This window comes from Eubalaena glacialis, chromosome 3, assembly GCF_028564815.1.
Source record: "Eubalaena glacialis isolate mEubGla1 chromosome 3, mEubGla1.1.hap2.+ XY, whole genome shotgun sequence".
Taxonomy (NCBI): Eukaryota; Metazoa; Chordata; class Mammalia; order Artiodactyla; family Balaenidae; genus Eubalaena; species Eubalaena glacialis.
In genome coordinates, this window is record NC_083718.1 from 50,874,956 (window position 1) to 50,894,942 (window position 19,987).

At 41.5% G+C, this 19,987-nt stretch overlaps 1 protein-coding gene across 1 annotated transcript in view; it reads right to left on the reverse strand.

Moving 5' to 3' along the window:
• The window catches only part of LAMC1 (laminin subunit gamma 1), a 121,274-nt gene extending 103,898 nt beyond the window's left edge, over positions 1-17,376 (reverse strand). Inside the window, exon 1 of the mRNA XM_061183035.1 lies at positions 16,879-17,376. Within this exon, the coding sequence (XP_061039018.1) occupies positions 16,879-17,293 (415 nt within the window). The 5' untranslated portion in view covers positions 17,294-17,376. The remainder of the gene's footprint in view (positions 1-16,878) is intronic.
• Positions 17,377-19,987: the final 2,611 nt, after the last annotated feature.

The window sequence follows — 19,987 nt, forward strand, 5'->3', positions numbered from 1 at the left end:
CAAAGGGTGATGGCAAAGGACTCTGAGCAAATAAAGACAATGAGTCTAAGAAAAATGATGTCAATTCAAGGAGACCACAATCTTTTAGAAAGCAAAAACCAAGCTGAGAGAACCCTAGAGGCAAAAGCAATCATTTATAACCATTTATATAGTCATTCTCAATACAAGTGATTCTTTAAAGATTCCTAGAGACACTGATTTATTGCTGATTTAAAGCAACTGGACAGGGGGCTTCCCTGGTGGCGCAGTGGTTGAGAGTCTGCCTGCTAATGCAGGGGACACGGGTTCGGGCCCTGGTCTGGGAAGATCCCACATGCCGCGGAGCAACTAGGCCCCTGAGCCACAACTACTGAGCCTGCGCGTCTGGAGCCTGTGCTCCGCAACAAGAGAGGCCACGATAGTGAGAGGCCTGCACACCGCGATGAAGAGTGGCCCCCGCTTGCCACAGCTAGGGAAAGCCCTAGCACAGAAACGAAGACCCAACATAGCAATCAATCAATCAATTAAAAAAAAAAAAAAAAAGGCTCCTTGGGTGATTCTCTTTAGAAAAAAAAAAAAAAAAGCAACTGGACAGAAAGAAAGAAAAGCTGTGATAAGTAGGTAGATAGGGAGGGAGATGCATAAAGTGTGGAGAGAGTAAGAACACAGACATCACTGAAATCATATGCTTCTAGGAACAAGAAGAAAATCAGAATTAACTTCCAATTCAAAAAGTATCTCGAATGAAATGGCTTTAATGCAGCCAGGTTCCTAACAGAGGCATTGGAGATGAAATTGCATTTCTACAAAAAACAATCAAACAAACAAAAAAATAAACTACTTCTCTGAAACATTTATTTAATGCTCTATTTGGAATTCTAAATACTCTTACCATAATTTAATAACCCATCCACTCAAATCGTCTTAAAATACATCTGTTAAAATGCACCCTTTCAATGAAATAAAAGTTCCTATTAAATGGACTTTTATTCAATCATTTAGATAATAACCAATTTATCAAATGCCTATTATGTGCCAAATTTTTACATAGTCTTTAGTAGTTCTATTATCACTATCTGTAGAAGTGGTATAACATATAATCAAATGCGGTACAGTCCATAATCCTTTATCTATGATTCTATATCCAAAAATTTCTAAACAGCAGAGGATTTTCATAATATCTGACAACAAAACGTGACTTAAACTAGTGTGAGGCCCTTATAGCCTTTAATCAGCCTTTAATTCATAAAAGTATGAATACATTTCACCGCAGAGATAGTGAGGACCTGGCTGTTTAGTCTCTGACTTAATTAATGGTTAAAATACAGCTCCTGCCCTCAATGAACTCAACTCATGTTGAAGGAAAAGATAAATACACATTAAAAAAGATTCCAGAACAAGATTGTATGTTCAAGTGACCAGTAATTGGTACAAACAATAGGCACTGTTTTACTACTGGAGTTCTTGTTTCTGAAACACATCTGGATTTTAAAGCAGCTTTGATTCATTCATCACAGCTGAAGGTAAACATGATCACTACTGTGAAGTAAATCAAGACTTAATGATTCTGCAAGGATGTGCTCCTCTGAGATGAATCTGATACAGAGCCGGTCGGTGTAAGTACCCAACACTAACATAGTGAGATCTCAGTGTCAGGAGGGGACCATGGGAATGAAACCTGGTAGTCTCAGAATAAAATGAATTGTGCAAAGGTAGGGAGTGAATGGTGCACACTGAGAAGAGCAGGACGAGCGTGCACCCCTTTTCTTCAGAGGCTCTTCTCCTGAAGTCCTAGGGTGTGAAGGTCTACAGAGAGCATGTTTGCTAGTTTTTCTAGATCCACTTCCTAAAACTGCTGGCTACAGAATGGGATCCTCTGAAGAAGGTACTTCAGGAAGACCAAAACTCAGGAAAGAGAGGATTCTCCAGCACAGGAAGTGGCAGGCACAATACCACAGTAGAGGGTTGGCATGCCAGAGCCATCTGCCAAAACCAGTCCCCCTCCCCGCCACCCTCCATCACTGTAACAGATTTGTGGCTGGGCACAAGGTTGCCCAGCCAGACTACATTTCCCAGCCTCCACTGCATATCTGAGTGGCCAGGTGACTAAATGCTCTCCAGTGGCAGATGATACAATGATGTGGACCTCTGTCGGGTCTCAGTCTTGAGAGTTAGGCATACACTCCTCAGCAGCATCTTCCCATTTGGAATACAGAGGTAGCTATCACTCAGCTTCAACCACACACATGAGGACAGCACCCTAAGGGATGGCAAATCATGAAGATGAAAGGACCCTGGGCCCCAGAATGTCTGTGTGGATCAGAGATACCTTGCTGCTCACTCAGGACTACCACATGAAAGAGAAACCTCTATGTTTCTTGAACTACTTTATCACTGGGGCTCTTTACTACTATGGCTTAGTTTTTACCTAACAACACTGGTGAGGAAGCTACATCATGGACTAGCCATCCCACTCCACCTGTCCAATTTCAATAACCCTATGTAATAGGCAAACTCTATCTTGGGAAAATCTAAACAAAACTGCCATTTCTCACCCTCATCTGCATTCTGTGGCTGTAGCCTCACAGAAATAGGAATTCATTCATTCAGCAAACTTTTGAGCATCTACTACTAAATGAAAGGTATTATGCTATACACTAGGAATATATAAGCCAACGTAAAAAAGAAAGCCAAGGGAACCCTCCTTGGGCAGGTCCTCTGTTCTGCATGCTTTTCACCCAGAAGTTAAGCTCTAGGTCTTCCTCTCTGTCCTATCTCCAGCATTTTGCAGTGCCTTTTACATAACAGGCACTAATAAATATTTGTGAATGAATTAAGAAATCAATAAATTCATCTTATCCTCAATGAATTCAGTCTAAGGGGGGAAACAAAACAATACAATCTAGCACCTCTCACATCACAGGCATGCAATATGGTCAGTGATTTTTAGAAATGAATGAATGTATGGGCACTGAACAACATGACAGCAAATGCTATGGAGGGGCAGGAGGAATTAGAAATCAAAATCTTCCCAGAGAAATTGAAATGTGCCATGAGTTCTGAAGGACAATTAGAAGGTAACCAAATAAACAAAGTAAGGAATCAAGAAGATGTAGCGCCCATGCTGTCTGAACATGTTTACTATGCCTGGAACTTAAGGGCAGAGTTCCAATCACACAATGAACATATCTAGTACTCCTTTGAATACCACTGCTTCCACTAATTAAGCCAAAAACTGACTTCTTTTCTTTAGCATTTGCATCATCATATGAACTGCTGTCAATGCAGTGCTACACCCTTCTTTAACTTTCAGATTTAATTTTCATTTTTAAATCTAAAATCAGGATTTATTTGACTAGTTCTAACAAATCCTCCATCATATAATCAAAGAATCTCAAGGTTGGTAGAAATCTGAAAGGTCACCAGATAAATGTTCTGGGAAGTCATTTATCTTGACCAGCTACAATCAGTTCTTTGCAGTCACATGGAATTTTTATCCTTCTTTTACAGCACTTTATATTTTGTCTCAGAGTATATTTGTTGATATACACATGCTCGCTCTCCCACTAGACTACATGCTTTTCATGTACAACTCACATTCTTCTTTATCTCATATTCTTCCAGTGCTCAATAATCATAGGCTCTGTATAAAATCATCTTTTAATCCAATCCAACCACATCAGCTCCTGCAGTCCCTGTCAAAGCCAACCCGTTTGCTTGCTCCTGTGTACAGCCTGCCTCATTGTTACCTCTGGTAAAGATGAGTTGTCGCACCTTCTTTCCAAGACCCACAGAGCTTCCTTCCTGTTTTTAATGCCAATGATGCCACACTGCTTCTTTTTTCACCTCCATTTCTATGTCATGGATTAGGGCTTAAGACTCCAAATGTTTGAAAAAAATGAAACAAGTTCCAAATAAACCATCCCTTTTGTAAGCTGCAGAATGTCCGTATCTCAGAAACTGTCAGATGTTTCCCTGCAGATGTTTTAAGCCTAAAATCATCAGTGCCCTTTCCCGTTCCACCTTTTGTCCCTCTGACAAGGTTACTGTGCTTCCTCAAGACTTCCTGTTTGAATAACCACACACTTGGGTGTTCAAACTCCCATGTGTCCATTATTCACCATAAAAGGGACCTGAGGAAGTAACCAGGCAGTTGAACACAAAATGATCTATGAACAGAAACAGCTGTGTGTTAGCAGGATGGACAAAAAGACAGCAGGGATCTTGACACTGCTGTGAATTTCAAAAACAAGGTCTATTTAGTCAGGCATGGTTAAAAGGCTGCTGATTCAGAGCATTCGTGGCCCATTTCATAATTGAAAATAACTGGAGATGTGAAGAAGTCTATTTAGTTACTTCCACGGAGTCTCACCCCAACACCAGCCTTCCTAACAGTCTCCCTTACGGGAACAAAGCTGCCTCTCCTTTCTCTCACAGCAATGGCACTACCAACTCAAAGGTTTCACAAAAAAATTTAATACTTATTTTATTTCCCAGTCCAAAAAGCAGATTCCCCCTTCCCCAAGAGGTTTTCCTATAAAAACACAGGGAAGCACAGATACAGATACACACAGAAGAACACACAAAAAGCAGCAAAGAAAACAAGCCTACATTCTCCAAACATCTGGAAAGTATGTTAATTTCCAGAATCAGTCTATTTCTGATATCCTAGATTTACCATCCATGCCTTGTGCCAGGATATAAGAACTTTAAAGTGGGCATAAGTATAAAACCAAAGCTTTATCAGAATGGCCGCAAAGCTGAATGATTCCAACTGCACCAGGAGTTGATGCTAACTTATTTCTTGCCAAGCAGCAAAAATGCTGAAAACAGTAGTAAAAAAAAACCAGCTTGAGCCCCTAAAGCAATCCTGATAGAGTAAACAAATTTTATTACAGCTGCATTACAGATGGTCTCACAAACTTTCATAATCTGTAATAGAGTTGTAAGAATTTGGTATTCGATAGACTTTCTATCCCATGAACTTATCTAAAATACTCACTATAAATTCACAACTATGCATAGAGACACTCTGAAAGTTAATCCTAGACGCTCAACCCCACAGAACATGACCCCTTTACCATGAAGGGGTAACCACATGACCAAAGCAATTAAAGTAGACAATTGCTCTTTGGTTTCCAACTGTCTCTCCCCACACAATATTCACTTTTAGCCTCATGTTTCTCCCCACCTCCAAAAACAACACAACTTCAATGAAAATTTCAGGATGCTCATCTCTACCAGATCACGATCTGGCATTTAAATAATAGTAATAATCTAAAAACTTAGCGCTTCCCTGGTGGCACAGTGCTTAAGAATCCGCCTGCCAATGCAGGGGACACGGGTTCGAGCCCTGGCCTGGGAAGATCCCACATGCCACAGAGCAACTAAGCCTGTGCACCGCAACTACTAAGCCTGCACTCTAGAGCCCGCGAGCCACAACTACTGAGCCCTCATGACACAACCACTGAATCCTGCGTGCCTAGAGCCCGTGCTTCACAACAAGAGAAGCCCGCGCACCGCAACGAAGAGTAGCCCCCGCTCACCGCAACTAGAGAAAGCCTGCACGCAGCAACGAAAACCCAACGCAGCTAAAAATAAATAAATTTATTTAAAAATTTTTTTAAATGAAAAAAAATTTTTTTAATTAAAAAAAATAAAAACTTAGTGACACCAAAACAACAGGACAAGTCACCAGTCCTATCAGAATAAGGTCCATAGGAGAAGGAACCACTAGGGGAGGAACAGCAACACTGAAGCACAGATAAACTGCTAAACCAAGGCAACTATACCCTAACTTCTTTGGTAAGAGATTAAGTAAATTAAACCAGGACCCATCCTTAAAACATATTTTTTACAGCTTAAACTTTCCTAAGTTTCCTTCCAACTCCAAAATTATTCTAGTTAGACACATATTCAAAAGTCCAGACATGCCAACATTCCAGAAAACTAAAGGTCTAAATGTTGTACAGGATAGGGTCAGAAAACAAAATCCATTTCTAGATCTAATCATTTTACATTGCCAAGCTACTATAACTTATTTCTTAATAGTTTCTGATAATAAGATGATCTCAGATTTTGAGAACATCTGTGCAGACCATTCCTGTTTCTAATCAGGATTTGTGCTGCCAGAGCAGGAAAACATCATTTCCCAGTCCCTGCCAATGAACAGAAAGCTCAATAAAAGCTGTTCAACTCATTTTCATCAAGCTGTCATGACCCCCTTTTCAAAAACTGTGAAGCTCTTCTTATGGAAATACTTAAGATCCTTTTATTCTCTTTGAAGAAAGTTGATGGAAAAGCCCTTAGAAAATACTTATGCTTCTGTATTTTACCAACTGGCAAAAGGGGTGGGAGCATTTTAAGCCCAATACTCGGCCTCAAATGTAGCAATGGGTGCCATTCTTCCCATAAGAAATAAAATTGAGCATGTGAATTTAAATATCATCAGTCACTAGGAGGTGATGATGTAACCACATGTATCACAGAAATGCAATATGGACAAAGCAGGTCTGTAAAGAAAGCAGGACTGTGATTCAATAATACTTAATCTTGAGTTGTAGAAGTGGAGGTAGTATGCAGTGGGGAGAAACCCAAAATACAAAATCTAAGTTGGAAATGTAACCCCCTTCTTCAGAGAGGAAGCAAAAAAAAAATTTTTTTTTAATTTTAAGATATCTAGGAGTCCCCTGCTTGAACCTTAGCTCAGGAATTCTCTGGGGAAACTAAGGAGATAAAGACTGAATGATAGATACACAGATAAGATAGATAGACAGAGTTGTAGATTTACAAACTAACATATACAGAAATCAAAGTGAAGGAAGTCATTTCCGAGCCTGAAAGATGAAACAGTGACAAAGAAATCTCCTGGGACCACAGTAGTTATTTATCAATCAATAAAAGGTGGTTAGACCTTTCAGTTAGCAAACCTGCACAACAAAAAGGTCACCAAGTAAGAGTTAGAATTTACCTGAAGCAGAGGAAACGAAGTAGAACCTGGAGATGGCCCTGACAGCCTTATCTTTAAGGATGTCAGATAAAGTAAGCAACTGAACTAACTCAGCCATTCTCAACAACCAGAAAGGAGTCATGGATAAGGCAGAAAGGAGATAAGGTGGCGTTCCCCAGACCACCCTTCAGGAAACAGGGTATGTGGTACACTTTTCCTATCATTAGACACTGACAAAACACAGAATCTCATTCTGAAATTCAATAAATTCCTTAGAAATTCCTAGAAGCGTTAACAGCTAAATATAAAACTAGTGTTCTCAAGATTGTTTTAAGGATTCAAAGAGGCAACCAAGGGGTGCTCAATGAAAGGAAATTTACTTTCTTTTGTTGCCCAGTTTTCATGATCCGCATCTCCTCAGAACCCATCCTCCAAGTCTCTACTACTCCATGAAAAGCAAACAATGCCTTCACCATTATCTGGTTACTCTTAGACCTTTATTCAAACAAATCACCCTTCCTGGAAAGTCCTCCATTCGTATCTACCACTCTTCTTCAAGACCCAAGAAGCTTTTCCTGGTTGACTGCCATCGACACTCTTCAAAGTGCTTTGCAGGGATTCCCTCAGCACTTTAAAAAGTTTCAACTGAATTATGTTTACTGTGCTTATATTCTCCCACTGATTTTCTGTACATGAATGTTTTTGTCTTATCCCCTCAAAACACATTACAAATCACCTGAGGATAAAGAAAGTGTTTCAACAATATTACCTACACGTTCCATATTACAATGCCCATAAGAGAAGAATTTTCTCAGCAAAATAAGAATTTTATTTACAAAAGAACTTTGCCCACTAACTAATTAAAATCACAATCAAATAGGCTCACCTCATTTTGAGTGGGTAAGTCTTTTCACTTAGTTGGAAATACTTCACAAAATTTCATACACTTCTCTAAGAAAGCCACACAACACAGTTCAAGCTTCAGACTTATTATTTCTTTTTTTTTTTAAATAAATTTATTTACTTATTTTTGGCTTCACTGGGTCTTTGTTGTGGTGCACGGGCTTCTCACTGTGGTGGGTTCTCTTGTTGCAAAGCACAGGCTCTAGGTGCGCGGGCTTCAGCAGTTGTGGCGCACGGGCTTAGTTGCTCCGTGGTATGTGGGATCTTCCCAGACCAGGGATCGAACCCATGTCCCCTGCATTGGCAGGTGGATTCTTAACCACTGCACCACCAGGGAAGTCCCAAATGTATTATTTCTAAACGGCTCAATGAGAAAAAGCCACTACCTAGAACATGTCAAAGGAAGGAAGATGGGGTCTTCACATTATACATTTTATGTAATATGTGGAATATTTCGTTTTCACTGTAGAATTTAAGTAACAAGTTTTATAAAAACCAGACATTGTAACACAAGCACATGCCACAGGGACATTCCTAGAGAACTCTCTAAACCTGCCCCCCAAAACACAAACTTACCATTTATCACTTCAAACCACCAAGCACCAACCAAATCCATCATCTGGTTAAAGGCAGTCGTGAGAAGAGCAAAGAGAACTTGCTCTTCCTGCACACCTGCCCACACTCCACTTCCTGAGACTTACCATGAAGCTCACCTGAATGCTTTTCTGAACGCACTCTGTAGGTACTTTAAGTAAAATCAGCTGATACCTCAATGAAAATCAGCTGGTTGGCTTGTTTTGTGTCCCTTCACTCAAAAAACATTTCTTAATGTTTATTGATGCCAGCAACTGCTGGTAGGGTAGAAAGACCGTACGAGAACTAGAACTTAGATGATTATGTCTTAGATTCTGTGCTCTCCTATTTTAAACCAAAACTGTACCCTAAACTAACAAAATCACCTATTTATTTTTTGTATTTTAATAGGTTGAAACTTTTAATTCTTTTTTTCTAATCTGAAGAATAATTTAGATACAACAAAGTACACAAATATTAAATGTACAGCTCTGAATCTGTACATATGTATACACCTTTGTAACCTCCATGCAGGTCAAGATATAGAACGTAAAGTGGGAACTATAAAGGAGAAAAAAAAAAAAGACTGATTACTAGCTGTGTCTCTGAAAACACTGACAGGCATCTCTGTAGTCACTGCCTTGGGCAATCGCTCTGGTTAGCAGAAACCTTCACATACAATGTGATTTATCATCATGAACAAAATTCATTGAGTCCCTAACTCTATACAAGACCACTTGTATTTTTTATTTCAAGAAATTTAAAAAAAAAACGTGAAGGAGGTTGATTCTGAATCCGTATTTCCAAAAACTTTCAAAACAAAAAGAAGATAAAATAACAAAAAAAAACACAAAAAAAGACGATACAGCAAAAATCCAATGTTGACTGCAATATAATAGGAAGCAGCCATGCAGTTGGAAACAAAGAGTAAAAGAAGGGAGCTGAGGGACTAAAACTCCTAAAGTTTTAAAAGAAATAATGTAAATCCCCTAATTCATCTCCCAGCCTTGCCACAAAAAATCTGAGAGCGCCATTGTCTAAGAAAGAGATAAGTCTGCTTTATTTTATTTCATGAATATGTAGCTGCATAGGGCACCAGGCTGACTGGACCCAGTTATTTTAGGCTGGCCTCCTGGAAGAGCCCATGGAAAGAAAAGCAGATGTACTTAATTAGTGTCACCACAGTCTGGCACAATACTCTAAAACCTCAGTGACATTTCTATAAATGAGTTTTCTGCTAACCGCATTTAGCAAGCTGTCCGTTTTAGGCCCAAAATGAGCAAACATCTAACTTTATCATTTTACAAGAAAGGAGATGCCTGCAAATCTTAGCAAGGTCCTCTTACAAATCTTAGGGCAAGAAACAGGCAAAGTAATAGAACCGGCACACAGTCATCTTGAAATTTTATCCTTTGACAATTTAAGATAAGGGACAGATTAATCCCTTATTTTAAAAAATCCTCTCTGGAATTTTGGGCAGTAAAAATAAACAAACAGTTCTGCTCTAAACTTTGACACTTTTCCCTAAAACTCAAACAGACCAGCAGTAGAGCTGTCAATTAAGTACACTGGAAACAAGCAACAAGGAAAGAAGCATCTGTTGGTTCTGCTGCCTGTTAACTCTAGACAAATAAGTGGTTATTATTCATCTGTCTAACCACTTTAATGTGGTTCTTCACTATCCTGCAGAGAAGGCATACCTCAGTATGCCTGTCTTCTGCGTGTACCCATAATGAATTAAATAAACTAAAAATGATGCCACACACAATAAGCAAATAAGATATTTCACTGCAACACTTCTCCACAAGTGCTTAATAATACCCTTTTAGAGTCTATTTCAACAACAAACATGTGAATATATATTTTAAAATAAAAGTTATGTCCATTTCTAAAGAAAAAACACAACATTAACATTAAAATGTCAGAAACATATTCACATGCGAGATTCAAACCTGAGCAAGTAGTTTACTCATAAAATTTATCCAGCTGACTTCAAATCATATAAAAGTCTAATTTTTACACCAAAAAAGGACAGTCACAGATCTTCCAATTCCATATCAGTTACATACCCAACTTAGTACTTTTTTATAAAGCTACAGAAATAAAACAACCAGGTACCACATTCACAGTGGCATAAATCTCAAGAAAATGGAGAGATGGCACTGATAAAAAAAACTCAAGTTCAAAAGTATTACTGAGAAGAATATAAATTAATGTGCAGTGTTTTGGGACCTCTTATAATTCAGGCATTCATTTATTTACTCACTCTTCATATATTTACTGAACACTATGCCAGACACGTTGTTAAGCAGTGGAGATACAAACCCTCCAGCCTCCCTCCTAACGGTTAAGTGAATGCTTTCTGTGTGTGCACCTTTTACCTAAAAACTTATTATATAACACTGAATGTATCGGTCTAGAGCAGAGGTCACCAAACTTGTGCTGTAGAGGGTCAGAGAGTAAACATTTCAGTCTTTGTGGGCCAGGACTTATTGTTACAATTACTCAACTCTGCCTCTGTAGTGCAAAATCAGCCAGAGACAATATGTTAATAAATGAACTTGACCGTGTTTCAATAGAACTTTATGGATACTAAAATTTGAATTTCATATAATTTTCACGTGTCATAAAATATTTTTCTTCTTTTGATTTTTCAACCAATTAAACATGTAAAAACCATTCTTAGCTCATCGCCCATACAAAAATAGGTGGCAGCCCAGGGCTGGATTTAGTCTGTGGGCTATAATTTGCCTACCCCCAGGCTAGAGACCTAGGTCTCCACATCTAAGCCACAAGTTCCATGAGGTCAGGGCAATGTCCAATGAATCATTATACACCCAGGAATCTGTATGGTGCTGAGGCATAGCAAGCAATTAACTAATGTTAGTTATATTCAACTAAACTAAAAAGATGACTAAGTCCCCGACCCTGCCTTCAAAGACCTCATGGTCTAGAAGTGGAGACAGACGAGTAAAGAAACAAGACAATACCATGTGATAAGTGCTGTGGTAGATACCTACAGGGTGGTGTGAGTGGGACACCTAATCCAGGCCAGGGAGAGAAAGAAACTGGGGAAGGATTCCTGAAGGTGATGACATCTGGAAGAAGTGTTCCAAACCAAAGAAACAGCCCTTAAAGCACATGGAATGACAAAAGATAAGCCTAGAGGTTATAAAGGTCCGGATCCTAAAGTACCTTATACACCATGCCAAGGCATCTGGACTTTATCCTAAAGGCTTGAGGAATCACTGCAGAATTTTTAGCTGGGAAACGATATCATCAGATTTGCATTTTAGAACGATTGCTCAGTCCAAAGCATGGCTGCCTGAATAGAAAGGGCAAAACTGGAGGCAGAAAGACCACCAATTCGTTAGCAAGTTGTTGCAGTAATCAAGGTGAAATTCCATGGGGGGTTACAGTAAAGCAGATATAAAGATAAGGATCCAAGAGACATATGGCTGGATACAGGAAGTGAAAGTGGAGTCTTGGGCAGATTGTAGTAAGGATGGGTGGGAAAGAAAGTGGTGGAGTTACAGCTGCCCAGAAACCCAGCAGTGGATCCTATCTTCTGGCCAAACAGAGTGATCTTTACTGATGAAAGCCTATCAAGCATGGTTCTTGGCAAAAGATTGGTTGAGAGCCTCAGGAATAAACAGTAGTGCTGTTCATTAAGATACAGCTTTGAACTGGATAAGACAATAAGGAATGAATTTAATTTTGGACATGGCCTCTGGACATACCAAACTGACCATGTCCCACATGGAGAAAAAGCTGTCCTGAAGATACAAATTTAGAATTTATTGATTTGAAAATAGTAATGGAAGCCTTGAGATTTAGAGGACTTCATTCAGGAAGAGTGAGTAGCATGAAAAAAAAAAAAAAAGGAATCGAGAAACATTAAGTGAAAAGGAACAGAGGGAATAGGAGGAAAACCAAAGGAGTCTAGTATCTCTGAATCAGTATGTACATGAACTTGTACTGATATTTTAAAGTTGCCCTGGAATAAACTAGTCATTCTTTTGAGAGATTTGTTAGAGAAACGAAGAACTGCAGGAGCTAGTATGTTAGACTGAGTCAAAAACCTACCTCCACCATAATTTTTGGCAAATCACAACCTCAGGACCCTCATCTTTGCCTTCCCTCACTGAGTTATGAAAATCTAATCAGTGATAAACTGGAGGCTTTATAAACTGTAAAATATTATAAAGGAACTTCTGATTTATTATTGTAATGGCATTACATCTGGGTATGAAAATTCCATCTAACAGAGTATAAACTTCTGAAGAATGGACCTTCAATCTTCTACACCTTTCTATCAGATACTGCACCATGTATTTAGTAGGTATTTAAAATATGTTTGCAGAATATTTGGCAGTAACGTGAGAATGTATGCACAGGGAAAGGAGTGCATAGCAAAAGGCATGTCCAACTTCCTAAAAGGATTTAGAATTGAAATAGTCAAACTTTATCCCTCCCACAAATGTGGCCAATGACAAAATAATGGGGGGAGGGGAGCTCATAGTTCCAAATTTTCTCCTAATGTGTAAATTGTTTTTCTGAATGCTTTAGAAACATGAAAAAGTTATTTACGGAAAAAGCAGTGAATTGTAGAACAGGAAAACAGCCAACAGCAACTTTATAAAACTGTGTTCACCAACTGCTGGCCACTAAAGAAGAGCTCCTTAACTCCTCAAGTTGAAACCTGCAAAATGTAAATCAGGCCTTTGTAAGACAAACTAAAATAGTGTCCCCTCAGGGTGCACAAATACCACAGTGAAGTCACCAGAGTTCTAACAGAGTCAGAACCTACCTCACAAAGATATTCCCGGGGGAAAAAAATTTGCTGTTTGTTTCATGTTAAATACACACTAAGAGGACCAAACAGAATAAAATGTAATACCCTTATATAGCAATTATTGTGATTTAGACACACAAAAATAATATTTAGATACAGCTTAAAAGCGTCATTTAATCACTGTTTGTTCCTAAAGCTTATAAGGAGCTTGGACACCAATCTGGTCTTGGTGTAAATTTCAGGAGTTCCATAAACCTTCATTGAGCTGGTTTTATAAGCACTCTCTTCCTTAATCTAATTGTTTTTAGGAAGAGGGTAACCTACCTTCCTCCAAGATCAAGACCCAGTCTGCCAAGTTTTCATCTACAGTGACTATCAAGTTAATTAAAGGGGTTGTTTAATAAAAGGCAAATCCTCAGATACAATCTTACTAACAACTACTCCGCTGATAAGGATAAAACTTATTATAACTTATTATAAAACACAAAAGCCAAACTTTTAAAAAGCAGTTGAATAATTCATATAGAAGTTAGGAGAGAAGATCCAGAAGTGGAAGGCAAAATAAGAAAGACTTCTTTTTAAAAAAGGATGCCTTGCTGAGATTTCTCTCCACAACAGGCAGAAAATGCAGTTCTGATGCCCACAGCAACTTAAACTCATTATATCTAAGGATACATTGCACCCTGTACCCTGGATAACTGTATATGGTGCTTAAGACATGGCTGCTTACAGAAACAATGCTGATTTTCCTGGCTTTTGTACAAGTGATGATAATGGTACAATCACCTAATTTGTACTTGCCATCTGTTAAAATATGCCTCACCCCCCAAAAAAGGTACCAGTTAAAATGATCGTGTAATTTTATACATACATGTGTATGCATGAAATGTTTCTGGACGGTTACGTAAAAAATTGTGAGCGACAGTCTCTAGGGCAACTTAGCAAATGGAGATGAAGAGACTCACTAGTCATTATACTGTTTTAATTCACTATGTCATGTTTTACTTTTACAATAAAAAAAGTCTTAGGATCACTGGCAAAATATGTATATTTCTTGTGACTACTAAACTGCGATCTGACTTTGCTTATTTTAAAGTTTACTGTGCTTAAAGTTCAACATCAAAAGGAAGGCTAGAAAAGTGGTGGCTAGACCTAGTTCTTTCACACTACTCCCTTCGAGTTTCACATGCTCTGTAAGGGCAAAGCACAATATGCATCACTTGTTTAAGGGTATGTGAAATTTGAACTGGATGGGAGATTTAATAGATGCACAAACAGTCATGGTCCTTGAATTCATGGGAAATAATTAGTTAGCTAGAGCCCATGGAGTAACTGGAGTTAGGGAGTGAATATGCTGAATATCAAAACACACAATAATACATAAAGCCCTGCCTATCTGTCATTAAGTTATAGATCATAACATTCATGAATACATATATCCTTGTCATGAAGAAAGAGAGGGGAGAGAGAGAGACTGAGACATCAAAGCGACTACACACAAATCTCCCTCCCCTTCCCCATCTTCTCCACACACAGTTTCCTCCAGGACAGCATTTCTGATGCAACAACAAGTACAATAACTTCTAGTCAAGTTTTTAGAAATTGTCTATCTAAAAATCTTCAAGTAAATGTTCTTACAGTATTTGTATGAAAACTACTGTAAATAACTTTTATTTACTTAGAAGTTTTAAATCTATAGTTTTATGAACTTCATTTAGCAAGAATGTTACCCAAAACTGAAGAATTTTTCAGCAAAACAAGTACAAGCATATATAACATTTTCAGAGTAAAAAGTCTTTCGAGCTTTTTAATCACTAGGACCCAAAGCTCATGTATCGGCCTCCCAGTAGTAGCAACCTAACTTGACAGATACTATCTTACCTAACACATTATCTTTGTAATAGAGAAGTAATCACTGAGTAATCTACCTTCCTCTACCATCACCTGAAATAACCTTTTGCTACATAGTGCTCACAGCAGAAAATTCAGAAGGTCCAGATTGACAGCCCTATCTTTACCTAAATAAGAGATTCTTATTCAGAAATTTTCAGTTGAATCTCAGGCATTTGAGACATCAAGGCTATGCTTTTGCTTTGAAATTTTTAATATTTCAAAATAGATAAAATAAGACGTTGTGGGCATTCAAAATTCAACACAGAAGCTTTAAAAAGACAAAAAAATTTTTTTTAATAATTGGATACAAATTTCAAAACTAATCTTGGCCAAGTTTAAAAATACAACACTTAGGAGAAAAGTGCTAAAGAGCATCCCCACAAAGTCTTAGGAGGCCCTAGGTCTCTTGCAGAATCTTTAGAAAGGCACCTGTTCCAAGATACTGCTTAGTTCCATGTTTCCAATACCTTTGAAAAACTGAACTCAGTTTATTTCTTCCATCTCTGAAAAACAGGTGCCTTAGAGTTCCAGTTTATGAACTTATTTTTGAAAAGTTTCATCTTCCTAATGACTCGCCTACAAATAAACTGATATTTACTACAAAGGTGCTAAATACTGTTTTTCTAAAACTTGCTTCACACACAGTAATTTACTCCACTTTTCAAAGTACTTTCTCTAGAATCTTGACGCTTTCATAAAATTTAATGTATCAGAGAGCAGTGGAAAGAAAAATACAAAACCACGACCAAAAGAACCATGTGTCTACCAAATGTTCCTTTCAAAGATTCCCCAAATAATGTTACTAGCCTTATAGAATTATACTGCTTTGATAGAAGAATGGCTTGGCACGCTGTTCGCTCTGGAAGTTCATTACTACCAGCTACTGGTCTGCAACGGGACTGAAGCTCTACCCGTCAATGCCAGTTTCTCACGCATGTTACTCTGTTAAACACAACAACGAATCATTCTGCTTATTTGTATATTTCAACGATGAAGAAAAACTGACCCAGATCAAACATGATTTTTAATACTTGGGGATAAACATGTCCATCCTCGTCCACCACCCAGCAATGAAGTTTTCTATACATCCCTTTCCTGATTTCTAAAAGGTCACTTACACATGCTTCTACACTTGCTTTGAATCAAAGCAAAAGGAAAGACAGTGAGGAGAGCCTTTTTACTCAGGGACAAAACTGTACCCAACAATTACAGTGAGTGCAGATACTTCCTTTTGTTTTGTCTGTACCAGGATTATCAGTGAAATCGCTCTGTGGCCCTTAATTAAAGCTGAACAACTTTAAAGAACAATAACTTTAAAAGTGAACATCTATTTTAATTACACATAGGCAACAGCGGTAGTAAAGTCATTTGCTCCCCTCAAATCCCCTTAACTTAGACCCTTTCCTCTCTAGCTTATTCAGCAGAGCAAACAGCAATCACCCTCAACCCTGGAGAGAAAGACTTTCAAACAAGGTAAAAGTGCTAAAGGTGGACAAGCGAGGAGGGGGGTTTCTGATTAACGCTTCAGGAAACAGGGACCAAAACAGCCGGAATGGCGAATAATCAAGGGGGCGAAAATCCGGCTAAGTTATTGATAGACTAGGAAAGCAAACAGAGAGATGCTGGCGGGAAGCATCTCGGCTCGCGGGATGTTAAGTGCTAGATGGAGAAGGGAATTTCTGTGTGGCCCATGCTGGGGAGCGGAGAGCCACCACGCGGCTGTTTGGGCCCCGCAGGCTGGGCGAGGGGGTGAGCAGTAGTAGGGGACGGGGCTGTCACCGCTTACCCAGATGCAGCGTGAGGTTGATGGAGTTGGGGTACTGCACCCCGGCCAGCATGGTCTGGCTCTGCCACCAGGTGGTGTCGGCCTGGTTGTTGTAGTCCGTCAGGAAGGCTGCCCCGTGCTGCAGGTGGGGCTGCCCGGCGTCGCACAGGTGACAGGACTTGGTGACCCCGGTCACCCCGGTCTGCACACAGTACTCCTCGGGCGGAGTCCCGCACGTGTTTGTGGCCACCACGGTCACGTTGAAGGCGGCGTTGACGAATTCGGGCATGCAGCGCTGCGACCGCCCGCCCTCGTCCGTGCACTCGTCCATGGCTGCCCGGGCGCAGCCGGCCGCAGCGGCCGCCAGCACAGCCAACACCCGCCAGAGGCCGCCCCGCGGCCGCAGCGCCGGCGCGGCCGGTTTGCTGCCCCTCATCCCGCCGCCCGTGCGCTGGGCCACGGCAAAGGCAAGAGCGCGGGCGCGTTCCTCTCGCGCAGCGGCGTCCCTCGGAGGCCGCTCCACGGGCTGAGCCTCGGGGCCCAGTGGCCGGACTCTCCGGACGGGCGGTGGCGGCGGCTCGCGACGGAGAGGCGGTCCGGAGGGCGCCCCTGGCGAGAACTGCGCGGCTCGCTAACCACTGCCCCGCGCGCCGCCTCCGCGCCGCCTTCTCCCACCCGGGACACAGCCGGCACTCGCCACCGACCCCCGACTTCCGAGCGCGTACCCGAGCGCGCGCCCCCGGGGAGGAAGGAGCAGGGGGTGGGATCGGCAGGGTGGGGTGGGGTCTGGCCGAGGAGAAAGCCCAACCCCGGCGTCCTCTCAGTAGCTCCCGCGGCCCCCGTAGCCGCTCCCACGCTCTCCACGCGCGGTGGACTGCGCGTCCGCCCCGGCAACTCTCGGCGGCGGCGGCGGCGGCGGCGGCGGCGGGGGCGGTGACATCTCGCGCTCGAGCCCGCAGCGCGCGATCGGCGGGGGAGGGGCCTTGAGGGGCGCGAGGGGTGGGCGGGGAGCGGGAGGAGTGGGGAGGGAGGGAGGGAGGGAGGGGCGGCGGGGTGGTGCATGCCGGGAGGGAAAGGAAGGCAGAGGAGAGGCAGCTCCCAGCCGGGAGGTGGGCGCCCGGATCCCCTGGCGCCGAGTCCCCGGAAGACTCGGGATTAGGGGAGGGGTAACGGAGGGGGCCTTAAAGGGGCGACGCCGGAGGGGTGAGGTCGCTCGGAGTCGGCCTTTGGGCCCCACGCCGGTCTGGGCCGCAAGAGCGCGGATCCCCGCCCCGCCAGGTGTCAGTCCTTGCGTCCAGCCGGCCGCACCCCGGACCAGGGACCAAAGGGACCGGATGGTGGGGGCTGCCCTCAGGCTCTTCGCCCCAGCCGGCCGCCCCGGGAATGCCCCCTGCCGCTCGGGGCCGGCTCCAGCTCTTTCCGAGGAGCGGTCCCGGGGTGTCAGGGGGCTGACATGGTCCCCGGAGAATATAGGGCCTGGTCGCAGCATCATAATGAGTTTTCTGAAGCGATTTCCTGCCTCTGAAGTAAAGTATAACCAGTCGTTTAACAGGCGCAAGGAAGGAAGTGAAAAGGCTGGGAATGGAATGACATTTTTCCCCTGGGTACGCAGACCCACTGCGAAATTCTTCCACTGTGTTGTTTATGTTCCCCAGCTTGCCTTTAAAAGACTCGAAATTATCTGGATCTGACATCCTCCTTTTCGGGCCTGCTGAGTCACGGAATATTCTCTGTGCCAGAATGACTCAGTTCACAGAACCTGAGCCAGAAGATCATGAGGTTTAGTCCGAGATCAGAACCTGGGCACTTAACCAGTGCTGATAACGACAAGCAAAGACGCGAAGGGAGGGTGCCGTAAAAGTGGATGACCCGAGGCGGCGTTTTTTAAACCTTTGGAGTCCCCAGGCAAAGTGGGTGTGCGTTGGGGATGCTCCTGAGGCAGTTTTTTTCTTTTTCTTTTTTTAACTATTCAAGCTCTTAACAGTAAAGTGAGAATAATAAATACACTGGGGGCGGAAGGCCGGGGTAGAGAATACCTAGTTTTGGACCCAGTAGTCCCGTTAAGAGAGGGATGGTGAGGATATGAAATAAGTAAATGTTAGGTTACTATGGTTGGGGGGGGGTCAGTGTTAACTCTAGGAGGACCTTAAGGATAATGGTTTGGGGGAGGGGAGCAGATTAGGGGACTTGTCAAATGGTGAGCTTGGTTAGCAAATACAAGGATCACTTATATTGGTAGTTTATTTGATGAGATGGGTGGAGATCATGCATGACTCAGAGTCTCTAACTCCTCGCCCCCTGGCGTCTACTCTTTCGGAAAGTTATGGAGCTGTGGGTAACAATGTTTTAATCCTTTCACGTGTGAGTGGAAGCAAAATAAATTTATCCATTTATACCTAGAGGGGATGCTATTCTCTCTCAGTCCTTGATTGTTCTTGAGAACAACCGAGGGCATACAGGACAAAGATAAGATGTTAGCTGTAAATAAAGCTACAGATATTTTAATAACTATATTTAAATGCATATATTAATACATTTGCCTGATAAATTTTCAGTATTTTATTAGGTATTGGCAAACCAGTGGGTCTCCTTTTGTTTTCCACCAGGTCAATAGTTGGGTAAGGAGACCCCAAAGGCTGCGAATCAACATAAATGTTTCTTTGTCACTGCTCCCTTTGAGGTTCTAATGTCCAAGGGTTAACTACAAGCTCTTACTTATGCTTACCTACCCCACTGTTTCATTACCGGAACCTCATCTGGTATTTGTAAAGCACACAGACTTTGAATTGATTTCTGAATTGTATTGCTCATCATGAGAGTGTGACAAGGAGATATCTATTTTGAAGCGAGATAATAATGTAACCAGTGTGCTTGATGATAAAAAATTTTGCTCCGTTGTCTGAATCCTGATTCAAACAAACTAATGGTTAAAACAAAATTTTTAAGACAATTTGGGAAACTTAAATACTAATTAGATCTTTGATGATAACAAATTAACTATTTACCTGGAGATGCCACTGTTGACTAAATAGACTTGGGTGTGGTTTTTTTTTTTAAGTGAGAGTGTGTGAGATTTTCTTTTACTTCAAGTTGCCCTGTTTTTTTCAAAAAATTCCGGAGCCCTTAATAC